This window comes from Doryrhamphus excisus, chromosome 2 (genome assembly GCF_030265055.1).
Source record: "Doryrhamphus excisus isolate RoL2022-K1 chromosome 2, RoL_Dexc_1.0, whole genome shotgun sequence".
In the NCBI taxonomy this organism is placed as follows: Eukaryota; Metazoa; Chordata; class Actinopteri; order Syngnathiformes; family Syngnathidae; genus Doryrhamphus; species Doryrhamphus excisus.
In genome coordinates, this window is record NC_080467.1 from 6,120,281 (window position 1) to 6,137,444 (window position 17,164).

At 48.9% G+C, this 17,164-nt stretch overlaps 3 protein-coding genes across 8 annotated transcripts; 2 read left to right on the plus strand and 1 right to left on the minus strand.

Moving 5' to 3' along the window:
• Nucleotides 1-922: 922 nt before the first annotated feature.
• Nucleotides 923-2,342, plus strand: dnph1 (2'-deoxynucleoside 5'-phosphate N-hydrolase 1). Its single transcript, XM_058064764.1, has 4 exons — nt 923-1,309; nt 1,400-1,465; nt 1,541-1,651; nt 1,749-2,342. The coding sequence occupies exons 1-4, from the start codon at nt 1,174-1,176 to the stop codon at nt 1,883-1,885; spliced, it is 450 nt and encodes a 149-aa protein (XP_057920747.1). The 5' UTR covers nt 923-1,173; the 3' UTR covers nt 1,886-2,342.
• On the minus strand, nt 1,877-12,144 carry tjap1 (tight junction associated protein 1 (peripheral)). 4 transcript variants are annotated; one of them, XM_058064740.1, is made up of 10 exons: nt 11,839-12,144; nt 10,872-11,026; nt 9,766-9,794; nt 7,581-7,742; nt 6,495-6,561; nt 5,974-6,003; nt 5,665-5,772; nt 4,642-4,725; nt 3,900-4,562; nt 1,879-3,790 (listed from the first exon to the last, which is right to left on the minus strand). In XM_058064740.1, the coding sequence occupies exons 2-10, from the start codon at nt 10,989-10,991 to the stop codon at nt 3,254-3,256; spliced, it is 1,800 nt and encodes a 599-aa protein (XP_057920723.1). In that variant the 5' UTR covers nt 10,992-11,026; nt 11,839-12,144; the 3' UTR covers nt 1,879-3,253. The 4 variants fall into 4 exon arrangements, with proteins under 4 accessions (XP_057920720.1, XP_057920722.1, XP_057920723.1 ...); XM_058064737.1 differs by lacking the exons at nt 10,872-11,026; nt 11,839-12,144 and adding an exon at nt 9,927-10,834 and having other exon boundaries at nt 1,877-3,790; XM_058064741.1 differs by lacking the exon at nt 5,974-6,003 and having other exon boundaries at nt 1,880-3,790.
• Nucleotides 11,747-17,085, plus strand: dlk2 (delta-like 2 homolog (Drosophila)). Of its 3 annotated transcripts, none has more exons than XM_058064759.1 (7): nt 11,747-14,487; nt 14,616-14,737; nt 14,857-14,917; nt 14,990-15,047; nt 15,129-15,259; nt 15,327-15,468; nt 15,527-17,085. In XM_058064759.1, the coding sequence occupies exons 3-7, from the start codon at nt 14,863-14,865 to the stop codon at nt 16,221-16,223; spliced, it is 1,083 nt and encodes a 360-aa protein (XP_057920742.1). In that variant the 5' UTR covers nt 11,747-14,487; nt 14,616-14,737; nt 14,857-14,862; the 3' UTR covers nt 16,224-17,085. The 3 variants fall into 3 exon arrangements, with proteins under 3 accessions (XP_057920742.1, XP_057920739.1, XP_057920740.1); XM_058064757.1 differs by lacking the exon at nt 14,616-14,737 and having other exon boundaries at nt 13,977-13,997; nt 14,224-14,487; XM_058064756.1 differs by lacking the exon at nt 14,616-14,737.
• Nucleotides 17,086-17,164: the final 79 nt, after the last annotated feature.

A 17,164-nucleotide genomic window follows, 5' to 3' on the forward strand; every position in this document is an offset into this window, starting at 1 on the left:
ACGAAAATCATTCGGTTTCCCAATGTGCCCACATTCCAGTACAACGTCCTAGCTGCACGCCATCTAGTTGGATCATTGGTCGTGTGCATTCCAAAACACCAGATGGCGCTAACGCTCCTTTCAGGACGGAAGTCTTTAACTTTATTGTGTAATACACACGCCCAGTACAGTCTGGTAGGATGGCGAGTTAACATTAGCCAAACCAAATAAAGTCATCGCGGGTAAATGTTTTGGCTGGTTGACCTGTTACGTCCCACATTAACAAGCCGGACGTGAACGGAACAGCCTAGTACAGGTCGTAAGTGTATTGTAACACTCTACGTTCAGCCAAACACCAGACGGGCGGAACAACAGCCGTTTTTTATTAACAATGATTCCTAACAAGGGCTACAGTCGCGGCCGTAACCCACGCACACAACTCTCGAACATACGGGTTCTGCCTCACTTCCTGTCCGTCACCCCTTTTCCTTCCCAACCCCGGAACATATCTCTCCATGGCAACACATGCGCAAATACAACACGTAACACATAATACCCCTAAGGGTCATGACAGTATGTTAATATAGTGACAGATTTGAACTACTATGGCGCTTGTGGTACCTTGGAATTGCTGGATCCGGGTCAGTGGCAAAGACCGGCTGGAAGGATACCCCGATACCGCTTCAGGTTTGCTATTTACTGTACAAGCTTGATGGTTGGGACTCTGAATAAGTCATTGTTCCTCCATTACCACTGCAAAGACGTTTGTATCCTCCTTCTACGGTCTGGGTGTCGTCCAGTGTTCGTCAAAATGTGTAGTTCGAGCTCCGGCAGATGGAGCTTCGTCCTCTACTTTGAATTGAATGATTTGCTTCCGGGTTACAGAGACTGGCGCCTGCGCATAACGCCAGTTCCGCCCTGTTGAACATGATTTTCAGGCGCATAATGTAGGTATGTTAATAGGATCCTTAAAAACGTTAAAGCATGATATAATCAAAATTAAACATACGTCTTAAAAGCTGTCCCCAAGACAACTCATGCACTAATTCGAACTTCGCCGTCGAAAACGAAGAAGAGCAGACCTGCTCTGTGATTGGCCGGCTAATTTCCGGACGTGACGTTAACAAGTAGCACGCCGAGTTTGAGCGCGCTTGTTCATTGGGAAAGCTTTAGTGAATAAAAGAAACAATAACCATGAAGATTTATTTTTGTGGAAGTATCCGTGGCGGGAGAGATGACGTGCAACTTTACCAGAAAGTGGTCCAAAAACTTCAGAAGTTCGGAACCGTCCTCACCGAACACGTGAGCAGCGACACGCTCACGGACAAAGGTCAGAGGTCACTTCTCTCTGTGATAACTTGGCAGAGTACTGTGTAGATAGAACAGTTTGTTGTGTGACGTCACCGCTGTGATTGGACAGGAGAGGGGTCGTTAGGAGACCGAATCATTCACGACCGGGACCTGGACTGGCTCCGTCAAGCTGATGGTAACACTCATTAGCATTACGGCAAGTCAACCTGAAAGGCTAACTTGCTTGCTAACTCTTGTTGTTCGTCCACAGCTGTCGTTGCCGAGGTGACGCAGCCGTCGCTGGGCGTGGGCTACGAGCTTGGCCACGCCTACGTGATGAGGAAGAGGATTCTGTGTCTCTTCAGGCCTTCATCAGGACGTAGTAAGTGCTTGGTTTAGCTGAGATAAATGATGTCTAACATTGTCAAAAATTGTTAAATTCTTTTTGTCATGTGACACCATGTGACTTCCGCTCACAGCGTTGTCGGCCATGATCCGAGGGGCGGCAGATGGCGAGCTGATGATGGTGCGAGACTATAGTGAGGAGCACCTGGACCATGTTCTGGATCAGATTCTGGACGAGTTCTTCAAAACAAAGCCAGCCGAGCCTCTCTGAATTGTACTTCCTGTCTTTTATTTTGAAGGTCATCTCCCCCTCATATAAGAGGACCTGTGACTTCCTGGCCACCTTCACAATAAACACATTTGATAAAGTGAAGCATCAAACGTGGTCATGTGACCAGTTAGGGTAGCAAGACACCACAAGTCTTAACATTTTTAATTTGAAAATATACATCAGCTTACAAATTGAGAAAATAAAAGCATTCATTCATCATTTGAAGCACTTTTGTCAAACAGAAGTAAAGGAAATGAAATTACGGGAACGTTTGAGTCGGGACGCTTGCAGTGCAAAGGTCAGCGACGGTGAGAGCACCTGTTGGCGAGGAGGCGGAGTTACATTAAAGTTCCTGTCCGTCACTTTGCAGAGCGGCCATGTTGTCACATGTTTGCTTAGTAAACACAACAAGCTAGCACAGATTGTGAAAAGCACGTCAACTAATAAATAAAATACTGACAATGACGTTTTTGTGTGACAAGCATTTCCTGTGTGCAGCCCTTCTGATGCATTGTGGGACGTGGCCAATGTCATTTACTGTCCTTTCAGAAATATTGATGGCAAAATAGGATTAAAAGACAAAATGATGGACTTTTGGACGTCTAAAAGAGCAAAGCCCAGGCGTCTCCGTGACGACCGAGGAAGAGGAGGCCCCCCCTGAGAGAAAGAATAAAAACGACGACGACAAGAAGCGATGACTCATTAAAGTTGTAGAAGGAAAATCTATTTTTACTCCGACTGTCTCCTCTGAAATATTGAAATGATGAAGATGAGGAAGACTCCACTGCCTTTGGGCGTTCTTGCAGCAGCCGATGAGGCTTTTATTTTGTTAGCAGCCTGTTTCAACTCCCACGTTTTCCATCGAATAATTCCGGACAACAACAGTCCTCCGATGTTAGCAAAGCACAACACACACACACACACACGTCCCACAATGCAACAGTGGCGGCGTCTGTAACCTCATCACCTAACCGGAAAATAACTTATTTTGAAATAATAAGACTTGTGATCGTCGTCAGGTGAATTTGACATTAACGATGTCGGCGGTGATTAATAGCAGTCAATCAATCAATCATTCACGTGTCGTCGTGAGGAAGAAAAAGTTCATCAAGAAACGAAAAGGAGAAGACAAGCGTGCTAACATGCTAGCACGCTAACATGTTAGCGGCGGTGCGCAACACAAATAAAAGTACTCAAAATTATTTTTTTTCTTTGTGATTGATGAGAAACGGTAGCCCCGCCCCACAGTGGATGATGACTGTGTCTGACCTTTGACCTGACGTGGTAGCAGATGTTAGGCACGGAAAGCGTGTGCACGTATGGCTGTATCCTGGGTGGGTGTGACGTCTAACCTGGGTGGGCGGGGCTTCAGTCCATCAGGTGCTGGTGGGCGTGGCTCAGGCCGTCCTTGCGGTGCAGGTGATGCACGCCCATCCTCTTGGGACTCCTGTGAGGTCGCGGCAGAGCCGCCGCAGCGTAGGCGGAGTCAAAGTCCAGGAGGCGAGGAGGGACTTCCCGCTCCTCCTCCTCCTCTTCCCGGCGTGCGTCGGCGTGGTGCGTCGTCATCGCGACCGCGGTGTCCCCGCTACCGCCGTCTTCATCCAGCTTCATCAGGAGCCGCTCGCCACCGTCCACAGAGTCGCCGCTGCCGCCGTACTGGCCCCTCCCGTAGGGGCGTGGCTCCGTGTCAGTGTCGGTGTCGAGGCTGGAGCCGCGGCTTGGAGTCCAGCTGTGGGCGGACGACCCCTCCTCGCCATCGGAGTACGCCGCTCGATGGCGCTCCGACGAGGCCGCCGCGCCCGCCGCCTGCTGCGGCTGCGCGGCCATCTTGTCCACGAACACACGCTGCCAGTTGGCCAGAAGATCCTCCTCCGAGCTGCCGGAGCTAGTGAGAACGCTGGGTGCCTGTGGGCGGAGTTTAAGTCATCTGATCACAATCGTTGATCCATGCCACATTAACACCCAATAATTTGATGATCAATGACAACATGAATGTGGGCGGGGCTTTACTGACCTGTGGGGGGCTGCTGAAGGGGCTAGATTGGTTGGATGGCAGCTCCACACCGGCGTCCTGCCTCGAGGGCTGAATCCGTCCGCCGCCTGAGAGGGTGGGGCTTCCGTGAGGCGGGTCGTCGTTCTGCACCAGGCTGAGCGAGATGGCCTGGCGCGTGGCGTAGGTGCAGTTAGGCAGCGGGCTGTTCTTGGGGATCTTCACTTTGTCGTCTGAGGAAAATTCGATGACCTTGCGACCCGGGTACAGCGGGTTGGGCGGTGGCGGCGGTGGGTACGGGTTGAGCTTGTCGAAGGACGGCGTGCCGCCCGCCTCCTCGCCCACGTCTAGACTGCTTTGGCTCTGACACGAGCCGTTGAGCGTGGCCGTGTCCTCGTCGCCGCCCTCGTCACGACCGCGTCCCTCTGCGGGCGCCGCCTGCGGGCCCGTCATGTCCACATGCACAAAGACGTCCTCCGCCACGGGCCAGCCGCAGCTGCTGGACTGGGCCGAGTTCAGAAGCAGCGGCTCGGGTTTCTCCAGCACGCGAGCGATGACGGAGGTGGGGACCACATCGGACGGCGTCAAACTGAGCGTGTCCGGGTCCTGGCCAGAGGGGGCGGGGCTTCGCTCTGGTAGGCTGCTCTTCATGTGTTTGTTCAACATGTCCTGCAACTCCGCGGGCAGCTGCATGACAACAACAACCCATTGAGGACCATAGCTGACATGCCCTGGCTCCGCCCCCTCACACACACACGTTACTTACATCGGCAAACTTGTGGTTCCTGAAGTGGGACTTGTTGCACTTGAGCAGCTGAACGGCGAGGTTGCAGTCCTGCCGGTAACGTTCCTGAGGAACAAAACAATGCTCAGCCAGGAGCTCCTGGATGCTCGGAGTGGCTAATGCTAAGCTAACGGTAGCAATGCGTCAGCCAACAGGGGGCAGCATTTTAAGATACAGTGCTGAGTATCTCAATTGGAATACTTATTTCAGTACCAATCCCAATGTCATCTGCAAACATGATAGTCCATGGAGAAACCATACTGCTGCTCACAGATGCTAACTTCTGCCATTAGTCTAGCTTCAACTCCTCTTTTTCATAATTTCATGGTATGGCTCATTAGCTTTATACCTCTGTAGCGGCCACAGCTCTGCACATCACCCTTGTTCTTAAAAATGGCCACCAACACACTTTAGCGTAGCTGTGATTTGCTACTGCTCAAGCTAATCCTTCCCCTTCCTCTACATTGCCAAGATGGCGACGACTAGGGGTGGCGCACTTGAGTGTGTTGAGTACAACATCAGGGTACGGACAATGTACTGCTGTTAACACACTTAGACATCAGTGAGCACTTATGTACTCAAAGTACACTAAGTACACCACTTTAAGTGTCCTGAGCCATACCCCAGAGTGTAAGTACACTGGTGTGCACTGATGAATAAGAGTGTGTACTCATACACTCAAAACACTATGTGTAAGTACACCAGTCTGCGCCAATGAACTCAAAGTCTAAGTGTGCACTCAAAAGTTGTACACTTTGTACATTTATGCACTCAAAACACTAAGTGTTAATAGACACGTGTTTATTTGTGCACTCAAAAAGCCTGTAAGTAGACAAGTGTACACTTATGCACTACAAACACTAAGTATAAGTCCACCAGCAGTTGTACTCAAAAGTGCAAGACCTCAAGTGCACAAACTGAGAATTTCTGGATTAGCTCTTCAATGCTAATGCTACCGGTGCTAGCATAGCATGACTGTCCAGGTATGTAAAGTAAGGTCCTCACATTAAGCTCCTCCAGGTGGTCGATGGTGTTCTTGGCCTCCAGCAATTTGTTGGTGAGCTCCACGATCTCCTGGTCCATGGTCTTCTTGTCCCTCTCCACCTTGCGTAGCTGTGGGAGGAGTAACGGGATCACGTTAGCAACCGGACGGCCAATGAGGAAGGCCGTGGGTCGACTACATGACGCGCCGCTTCACCACTCAACATGCGTTCAATGCTACGACGCTAACTAGCATGCACACTTGCACTGTAACGCTAACGGGCTAACTTGAGACCGTGAGACTGAAATGAGGAAGATGAAGGTGCACCCAACTGCATGGACCCAGGTCTGACTGACGGCAGCCTGAGGATGAGGATGATGATGATTCCGTCACAGAGCAGCGTGAAAGAAGATGGAAGCGGAAAAACAAAAGTGATCAAATCTATCGATTGACTTAACAGTTGAGGCAAACTCTGCGTGGATCAGAACGCAGGACGTAACCATGGCAACCAAGCCTCTTCTCCCGGCCACCCCCCGTCGCCCCTGGCAACCAGCCACTTCCTCCGCCACCATTAGTAATCAATGATTGCATTCACTCCATCGATCGCTTATTGGCCCACTCATCAATCACACGTAGCGAATAGCCCCGCCCTCTACTCGTTTCTGCAGCTGTCCATCAATCAGGAGCTGGCCACAAATGCTGTTGTTATGGAGACGGTCGGTGGTTGCCATAGTTACTGCTTTCATCCAAATGAAGGACAGGTCAAAGAATGAAAGAAATGGAGCTAAACACCAAAAGAGAAATAGTGGCTTGCTGATTGGCTGTCATGGCCTCCTCAAAGTCCAGGAGTTACCAGAGCATGAAGCTTCTCCTCCAAGTCCTGATTGGCCCTCTGAGACGCCGTGTAGCTGTTCTGGAGTCTGCGGAGGGAAAAAATAGTCTTCACTTCCATTTGGTCCTGGCTCATGAAAACATTAAAACGAGACTGTGTGTGTGAGAGTGTGTGTGTGTGTGTGTGTGTGAATGCAGCTCGTCCTTCCGACACCGTACAGTAGATGGCATCTTAACGCACCTCATACCTGCCTGGTAGATGTGGGAGCACGTCACGGCTATATTTAGCCAATGGAGGTCTTATTGGAGACTAACATGAAAGCGGGGGAGAAGGTTCTGAAGGCCTCTGGAAGCACTCCCAGTTAGTCCATGACAACTCAAAGCCACAGATAGATTGCAGTCCTGTGGGAAAACCTGAGGTTTCCAGAGTACGACCATGCAAATACCTCAGGTACTCTCAAGTCAAGTGCTAGTACATCATGGTAGCAATGCTGGACTAAGGCCTGCATGCAGACTGGCTACTGAGCCGACACGCCACGGCTGAGGTCGGGTGGGGGGAAAAGGTTCTCCTCTCATTCCGTGTGGAAGTGGTATATTTTTGGCCTCTTTGTCCTTTTTCCCCACGCTATTTAAAACACTTAAGTTTAGAATAAGTATATTGAGAGAAGCTAACTAGTTAGCTCGCTAGCTTGCTATGAGACAGACACGCCAAGGCTGAGATTGAAGGAAAAAAATGTCTCCCCTGATTCCGTGTGGAAGTGGTACGGTTTTGGCTTCCTTGTCCTTCTTCCACACTTCGTTTGAAACAGTTGCTTAAGTTCAGAATAAGTATATCGGAGAAGCTTGCTAGGTTGCAATGCTAGCAGGAACGTAAACAAAGAATAATAAGAGCGTAAAAGTCATTATAGGGGTGTCATTTCATGTCTACAGGGCTCTAATCATTTTAAAACTTGTATTCAGAAAGTTGTCCACACTCCAACTACGAAAATATTCAGTGCATTAATACTGAACCCACTTTGCAGAAATTTGCTTAACGCGGTCGCCATAAACGAGGGATTGCTGTCCATGATAAGTAGATCATACTATGACACCAGTATCCAAGCCTCACCGGCGAAACTTGTCCCTCATCTTGTCGAGGTCCTCTCTGGTTCGACTTAGCTCCGCCTCCATGTAATGGCGGCCACCATCAAACTCCGCCTCCATGGCCTCCATCTTGTGAGTGGAGAGAGAAAGGCGTCGGCGCAGATCTTCATTCTGCTGCTGAAGGATTCTGTAACCAGCAACACTCCGTCAATCACAGATAATTCATCATGCCCAAGGTAGCCTACAGAACATTATAATTCACCCTTGTCACAAACTTTCATGATGAAGATATTCCAACATATAGTGTTCATTTATGTGTGGCGGTATTACCGTCTCCTAAATGCACCGTCACCCAAAAAAGTTGGAAATTGTCACCGTCACCCAAAAAAGATGCAAAACGTCACCGACACCCAAAAATGTTGCAAAACGTCACCGCTAACCAAACATGTTGCAAAACATCACCGCTAACCAAACATGTTGAAATACGTCACCGCTAACCAAAAATGTTGCAAAACGTCACCTCGACTCCAAAATGTTGCAAAGTGTCACCGCCACCCAAAAATGTTGCAAAACGTCACCGCCACCAGAAAATGTTGCAAAATGTCACCGCCACCAAAAAATGTTACAAAACATCACCGCCACCAAAAAATGCTGCAAAACGTCACCGCTAACCAAAAATATTGCTAAATGTCACCACTAACCAGAAATCATCCAAAATGTCAAGCTAACCAAAAATGTTCCAAAGTGTCACCGCTAACCAAAAATGCTGCAAAACGTCACCGCTAACCAAAAATGTTGCAAAATGTCACTGCTAACCACCTGACGTGCATCACTAAGTCTATCGGAGGAACGAGGCAATCAGATACGTGTTGCCACACAGACCAATATTACATCGCTCTGCCAGTCTTGACACCACGGACACTCAACAATGACATATTTACAGAAAATGATGAATAAATGAATAAACTGATATTGGATAATTCAGGTTGAAGGGAAGTTACTGCAGTAACTGTAGCAGAAGTATGCTGACCAGAAAACATAAGGAACAAGGAACTGCTCGCGGTATCTTATTTTCGCAGTATCTTTATTTTCTCTAATATGTCTTATTTTCTCAGCGGAAAGGTGAATTTCTTTGGTTATTGTTCTTTTTAAATCGCCCATGCGTGTTATAAGGGGGCACGCCAGCACGCCTACTGCTCCACAAACTCAAACCAACAGCCGTAAATCAATAAGTTCATGTTCAGCTGTTAAATAAGCTTTAGAAACACGATAATGTCGCGATAATTTCTTATGACACAAACCAAAAAGCGGCGTCTATCACGTCCACACACAATCACTTGTTGTGTCATGGCCAATTATGCAAATTAGACTAGAATGGTGTGTGTGTGGGGGGGGATTACTTTAATAGGATTATAAAGTACATCCATCCATCCATTTTCCTCCGCTTATCCAATTATAAAGTACTATAATACTATACTATAATACTATGAAGTATTATAAAGTGCACACCTAACAAAATGCTATAGTCATTGAAAAAAATTATTACACCACCTTTGTGTCCTCACTTTCTCCATCCATTGGAATGCACCTAAACACACCATTGGACTGATATATTAGCAGCTACATTTAGGACAGGGGTGGCCGCATTGATTTTAATAAATTGGCCAAAAGATTATATATTTTACATGCAACAGTCCACGTGGTATTATTGTATCTGTAAAATTGTCGTGTAACCTATATATATATATATATAACCTATATAACCTGTAATATATGCTTGTGTCCATTTTTCAGGAGCAGACCATATCCAATAACCAAATTGATAAAAAAAAAATCTACTAAACCATCGAAAGGTTGTCCCAAGCCAGGTTGTATGTTAAGTTTCAATGAAATGCTATGGAAAGAACATGCAGACCATATTCAAACACTTGGCGGGCCGGATGTGGCCCCCGGGCCGTAGTTTGCCCACCACTGGTTTGAGAGCTGACTACTGGAAACTTCCATGGTTTGCTTGATGATAAAATCAAAATCACCTCAGTTCTTACATCAATAAGTTTAGCATGATATTTGTCAACCAACCTTGAGTGCCTTTAGTTGTAGCAGGCAATAAAATGAACAGAAATTAATTACATTAATGTAATTACATGAAATTAAATATGATTATTATTTTTCATGTACTAAAAGGCGGTAGAAAATGAAGGACGTCTCACCTGATGCGGTCGGAATCAGATAAAACGTCCTGAAAGACAAGACCAAAAAGACAGAGTCAGGAAACGAGGACAATGGTCAGCGGCGGCAAAAGAAGGCAATGTTGCATTGTGGAAAACATAGGACATAACGTCGGGAGGACGAGAATGGGGTCCCAACCTACCTTAGTACGTGACACTACATCCTGTTTAGTAAGCGGAAGTCCGTGTTTGTGATCATCTGTCTGTCGACAATCCAACTTTTCTCCTCCGTTTACCTTCACCACTTCCTCTACATGCCCCGCCCCCTTTGTGATAGCTTCCCGGGATTCGGGGGTCTCCCTCCTTCGAGGCTTGAAGCGCTCCGACTGCTGCAGTGCTGCCACCCACCCATCCCAACGCTCCCGGCGGTGCGCTGACTTGCACTCCGCCGGGTGCTGCTTCTTCTGGGTGTGGCTGTGATGCTGAGGGGCGGGGCTTCCACGCACTCCGGAGGCCTCCTTGCCAAGCATTGTGAGGTGGGCGGGGCTCAGGACGCGGCAGGTGATTTCATCCAGAAAGCTGGAGAAGCGAACCTTCTCTTCCAGGAAGTGCATGTTCCACTTCAAGTGTTTGCTACTTCGGGGTAAAGGCGGGCTGCATGAGCGCCGCACACTGGACGAGCGCCGCACATTGGAGGCCGGCCCCCCGTCTAAAGAGCGAGTCGGGACACAGCCGGTGTCCTGCCCCGTGCTGCCGTCCAACAGTTCCACTGACTTGGACTTCCTGATGACATCATAGTGGTGCTGCACCCCCAGGGGAACGTGCTTCTTCAGGATGCTCTTGGGGGGAATGGGCGCTCGATTCGGGGTCTGTTTGTCCGCACAGCGTCTCCTGGCGTTTTGCCGTGTCGTCGAGCCGCTTGTCACGCGGTTGCTAATCTCTGCATGGCGGCTCTGAAAGCTGAAGCGCCGCGGGGGCGAAATAGAAAACTCCAAGCTGGACAAGCTGGAGACGTCCAGCTCACTGTCAGACGCCGAAAGAGATGCGTCAGGGACGCCTTGTGGCGACCCGATGCTGCGTTGTGGTTTGCACGCAGCAGGAAGTGTCTGAAGGGAAGTTGGAGGCGTGTTTACAGATTGTTGCTTTACCTGACTGTCATCGAGCTGCTGCATCTGAGGGGGCGGCGTGGCGGGAAGGGCTTGACGCGTCTCACGATGCTGCGGAGGAGCTTTACGATAGGGCTTCCTGGCCGGCGCCGCACTCGTCATCCTGGGCCTCCGTCCTTACTTCCTTCCTGTCAGTCCTGTCAGAGAAGACCAGTCAGGAGACGCCAAGCAGACACGCACCCTCAGACCGCCTCAGCAGCAAGTGACGGGACCCCCGCTCTCGCTTGCTCATACACACAAACACACACACACACACTCTAACCAGGTCCAAGCTTGTCACAACTTATCAGCATCAAACGTGCGTGTGTGTGTGTGTGTGTGCGCCTCAGGCTACACATTGATCTCAGCTTGTTTCCAGAACAGGAAGTGCAGCTGCATTGATCTCAATGAGGCTAACATTAGCAAACTGACTTTTAACCTTCAACATAAGAGCAACATAAGACAGAAAAAGGATTTAGCGTCCCACAAAAGGTCCAGCGACTAGTCTCGTGTTCATCCTCTTAGAATGGTAAAAAGAAGAAAAAAATCATTATGCATTCAATTACCCAGCATGCCTTGCTGGCATTTTTGAACTGCTTCCAATGTTTTATTTCCGTTTTTCTTCCCACGCCTTCTTTAAGTTGAAAATGGTCGTTTCAGTGCCAAGAAATGACAATTATTGTGTTTGGGTTCAATGTGTTGCCATGGCAACACAAGCCCGCACGAGCAGGCAGCTTTTCCTCAGCGGTCAAAGGGCAACAGCACCACCTTCAGTCCTTCTCCATCTGACCCCACACACAAGCACGCGCAAGCACGCACACACTTTGATAAAGCCGAACTGATACCGAGCCGAAGCCGAATCAGGCGGGGCCGAGAGGCCGGTGACCAGAGTCCAACATGCCCGGACCGAGCCGCACCGGGGGCAAAGTAACGATCAGTCAAAGCCACGCCCACACCCGAACCTGCTCACCTCGGTGTTGGGCCCGGTGGTCCGCCTACGGCACCCGAGACAAGCGGAAACTTTAGCCGAAGCTGCGCTCTCCGGCCCGGCGGGTTCCTCGGCGATCCGACGCCGGGAGCGAGCAACGATCCTCGGCCGTCGAGGTGTTGGCGGAGCTGCGCGGCGAGAGGACCAGAAGTGGCTGAAGAGACGTCGAACAAGCGACGAAAATCACTCGGAGAAAGTTGATGTGCTCTTCGCCTTAACTGTCGCCATCTTCGCCCGCGGGGCATGATGGGTAATCCTCCTCTGGAATCCCGTGCTCCCCTCCCCTTTCCTGACGTTCTGTGCGTAGTGACGTTGTTCTCGCCGTGACGTCAGGGCGTGATCACATGATCAATCAAGTTGCTTTTGTTCCTATGTTTTGTCTTTACAAACCTTTTTCTTCTTTTGCCTCCGATTCAAAATGGACGACGTGTCAGTAATTGCTTTTACGAAGTCGAACTAGTCGAAGCTTTACTAGGAGAATGATTGGTATTTTGGTTTATTAGCCATTAGCCACATGGTCCATTATTATTTAATAGCTGGATATTGTTTAATAGTGGATGATAGCTAATATCGCTTCAGTGACAAGGCCGAATACAGTACATCGTAAAGGAAGCACTCCCCCGTGTGGTTGTGCAGTGAACTGCAGATGTATGGAAAGTAACATGAAGATCCTTCACTTCATTGTCTGCCCACCCCCGTTGCTTTACTTTGGAACTCTCCTTGGACAAAACATGTCCACACGCACACACACACAGCAGCTGCCGAGAAGATTATGGGTGTGCAAAAGAAAGACGAGGACAATGCCCAGCTGCTTCACAACAATCCAGATCGGACGCCACACTCCTGCGAGGAATGGGAACGTCGGCAGGAATGTTGGTTGGCTCGTTGGAGTGGCAGCAGCTGTTCCCATGGATGCCATCTTTCCAATCAGTACACTTCACTCTTTCTTCGGGACGCCCCTCTCACCCACACACACACACGCACACACACACACACACACACACACTGAACTGATGGACAGGTGTGTGCAAGCGTTAAGCGTGCACGTTAGTGTGTCATCAGACAAGAATGGCAGCATGCCAGGGTCAGAGGTCATGGCCAGTGTCCGTTCATCAGCTGAGACGTTCAAGGACTTTTCCAAACATGGACAACATAAAGGAAGATGACACACAATACACGCTATTATTATGATATTACATACATACTATGATTATTCATATCATTATACATACTATACTAGCTATTAGTATTATTATTACACTAAACTAGCTTAGCTATATTATGCATAATATCAATTATCATGATATTATATGTACATATTTCAGTTCTGCTGTTCTGCTACAGGGGTTCTAGTGATAACTCTAGAGGTTCTAGTGTTCTCCTGCTGCAGAGGTTTCGTGATAAATGCAGAGGTTCTAGTTATAAGTGTAGACTTTCAAGTGTTCTACTGCTATAGAGGTTTTTGTGATAAGCGTAGAGGTTCTAGTGTTCTGCTACAGATGTTCTAGTGATAACTCTAGAGGTTCTAGTGTTCTGCTGCAGAGGTTTCTGTGATAAATGTAGAGGTTTTAGTGATAAGTGTAGACTTTCTAGTGTCGTACTGCTATAGAGTTGAACTGATAACTCGAGAGGTTCTAGTGTTCTGCTGCTACAGAGGTTCTAGTGATAACTACAGGTTCTAGTGTTCTATTGCCGCAGAGGTTTCTGTGATAAATGTAGAGGTTCTAGATATTCTCGTGTTCTACTGCTATAGAGGTTCTTGTGATAACTCTAGAGGTTCTAGTGTTCTCCTGCTACAGGTTCTAGTGATAACGGTAGATGTTCCAGTGTTCTACTGCTACACAGGTTGTATTAATGACTATAGAGGTTCTAGTGGTCTACTGCTATAGAGGTTTTTGTGATAAGTGTAGAGGTTCTAGTGTTCTCCGGCTACAGAAGTTCTAGTGATAACTGTAAAGGTTCTAGTGTTCTACTGCTATAGAGGTTTTCGTGATAAGTGTAGATGTCCTCGTGTTCTACTGCTATAGAGGTTCTTGTGATAACTCTAGAGGTTCTCGTGTTCTACCGCTATAGCAGTTCTTGTGATAACTCTAGAGGTTCTAGTGTTCTACTGCTATAGCGTTCTAGTGATAACTCTAGAGGTTCTAGTGGTCTACTGCTATAGAGGTTTTCATGATAAGTGTAGATGTTCTCATGTCCTACTGCTATAGAGGTTCTTGTGATAACTCTAGAGGTTCTAGTATTCTACTGCTACAGGTTCTAGTGATAGTTGTAGATGTTCCTGTGTTCTACTGCTACACAGGTTGTATTGATGACTGTATGGGTTCTAGTGGTCTACTGCTATAGAGGTTCTATTAATGACTAGAGGTTCTAGTGATTATTTAGCACATTTACACCAAGACACAAACAAAGACGAGCCTCCAGTTAAATACTAAAATGTGTGTGTGTGTGTGTGTGTGTGTGTGTAAGCGAGGGGTCCAGCTGCCATTCTGAGGGTGGGATCATCACCCCCCCCCCCCCAACCTCCGAAGCTCCCATTGTGCTTTGCCAGGTGGTTTGTGTGTTATGTTGACGCTCACTTCAGAGACGACAAGGAACCTCCAGGCTGCTCTGACTCGCTTCTTCTGGCAGGTTAGAACCTCACTCAACACACAAAACCATAAAGAACCTTTGATGACCAGAAGTTCCACACAGGTGGGTTTTTACACTAGAACATTGACTACAACTCTTGTAAATGTTCTTGGTTCCCTTTTGCACAGGTTCTAATGACAACTACATGCTGTAGCATCAGAGGTTCTAGTAATCATGGTAGACGTTCTAGTGGAGCCTACAGATGTTCTAATAGTCACCTCGGAGGTTGTGCTAAAGTTCTCCTTTAAAGGTAGTACAGTAGTGGGAACTGTAGAGGTGCTAGTGTTTACTAAAAGGTTCTACTGGTCATTACAGAGGTTCTGATGATCAGGTAGCGGAGGTTCTGATGTGTTGTTCTGTGTGTTGCAGGTGACCATGTTGCCGTGCGTTCTGCTGCTGCTCATCCTGCCAGCCAAGTGTGACAGTGAAGGTGATACTTGGACTTTTTCCTTCTTCTTGATGTCAAAGTTCTTCGTCCACATTGTTGATGTTCTGTCTTCAGGAGGCGAGTGCAGCTGTGAAAGGGCCAACAGTCGCTGTGACGACTCAGGAGCGTGCAGGTGAGTCATAGCGTCGTCGTCCAATCAGCCGTGGGCGTGCCTCTCCCTGTGACCTGACTCCACCTCTTTGCCCGTCTTCAGGTGTGACCCCGGCTGGGAAGGCGAGGTCTGCGAACGCTGCGTTCCGACACCGGGCTGCGTCCACGGAAGCTGCCGGCGCCCTTGGCAGTGCGAGTGCCTGCCTGGCTGGGGGGGACGCTTCTGTGACAAAGGTGGGTCCCCCCTTTTGCATATTTACATTGCGGCGGCTTCATGTCTCCATGTGACATCCTCCTGCAGACCTCAATGCGTGCTCACGGCGGCCGTGTCACAACGGAGCCACGTGTGTGATGGACGACGACGGCGAATTCACGTGCGTGTGTCCACCGGACTTCTACGGTCCAAACTGTGAGCTGAAGACGGGGCCGTGCCTGCGGAACAGGTAACTTCGCCTTTGTCATGTGACCAGCAGCCATCTTTACGTGATGTACTTCCTGCAGGTCGGCATGTCAAAATGGCGGCCAGTGCGAAGATGACCACGGCTTTGCGGCCCAGTTGACTTGTCGCTGCTTGGCAGGCTTCAGCGGGCCACGCTGTGAGTTCGACATGGACGACTGTGCCATGGCGCCTTGTGCCAACGGCGCCACATGCCTGGACGCCGTGAACCGCTTCCTGTGCGTTTGCCCCGCCGGCTTCACCGGACGCTTCTGCACAGTCAACGTGGACGACTGTGCTAGTCGGCCTTGCCTCAATGCCGGCCGCTGCCTCGACCTCGCCGGAAGCTTCCACTGTGTGTGCCGACCGGGCTTCGCCGGTCTCACCTGCCAGGTGGAGCTGAGGACCGGCGATGGTCGTGAGTGGCGAGGACAACGACTGACCAAGGGCGGGGCCGACAACAGCACAGACGGCGTCGATGTGCTCTTCAGGGTGACACTGAGCGAGCGCAGCGTTGGTCTGTCAAGAACGGAGATGCTTTCACTGCAGGTGTTGGCGGCCGTGACTTCGGTCGCGGTCGTGCTGACCGCAACATTCGTGCTGCACGCTCATTGCAGAGCCTGTGGCCACGCCCCCTGGAGGCGACAGCGAGCGCAGCAGAACCATGCCGACTGTCGCATGAACTTTCTGCACACAACTGACAGGAAGTTGAACTGTGACCCTGTCCCCATACAGCCTTCATATTATGCTAATGAGCACTGACGTCATCACTCATCATGGATACTGACCTTTCAAAATAAGAGCATGCCATTTTGGACTTAAAGCCACTCTAATGTGGCAACATGCCACACGTCGTCCTCGCACCTTCAGGTTACAGGTCAGAGGTCAGTGATTGTCTTGGAAATGTTTGTATTAAAAAAATCCAACATTTCCTGTTTATTATTTAGGAGTTGATTGGCTGGTCTCACAAACAGGAAGTATGTATGTTGGAGGGTGGGTCTCGGCCAATAAGCTCTCGCCTAGACCTAATATGTCAGGGGGCGGAGTCTGTACACGTTTAAGAAGTGGACAGAGCGAAACCCACTGGATCTGATCCAGCTTCTGAAAAGTTCAGTGCGGGGTTGGGATGTTTCTCGTCTCTGATTGGTGGAGGCATGCTGGGGTGTAGGTTGGAGGGGCGGGCCTCGTCTGTCGTCTTTCCTGTCACCTTAAGTCAGCAGATTGGCCATCCTCTGCTGCAGTTTGGGGCTGATGTGGTTCTCGGTCAGAACCAGAAGCCGCAGGATGGTGAGGAAGTTGTCCGCCATGTTCAAGAACACCTGGACACGCAGCCCCGCCCTCAGTGGGCGTCTGCACCATTTGATTGGCTTTGGAGGCCCAGAAAAAGTCCAGCCCACTGTACATCCACCCTGTATTGACTGGTGACTTTGTTTTTTCTCTCCGTATGCCAACATCCTACACTAATGATTCATATGAGGAAAACCAAGTTTAGGGCTTCAAAATAAGAATGTTAAAAAATATGCTCTCATATATAATCATTGTGTTCACTAAATAAAATTCATCAATATTATCAAAGTATGCACTGTGTATTACTATTTTATACTCGGTTCAGAGCTACTGGTTATACTGGCTGGGTCTGAATAAGTATCCATTTGTTTGTGAATGCTAAGTATTGATTTATTTGGGTAAGCAGCATTTGAATG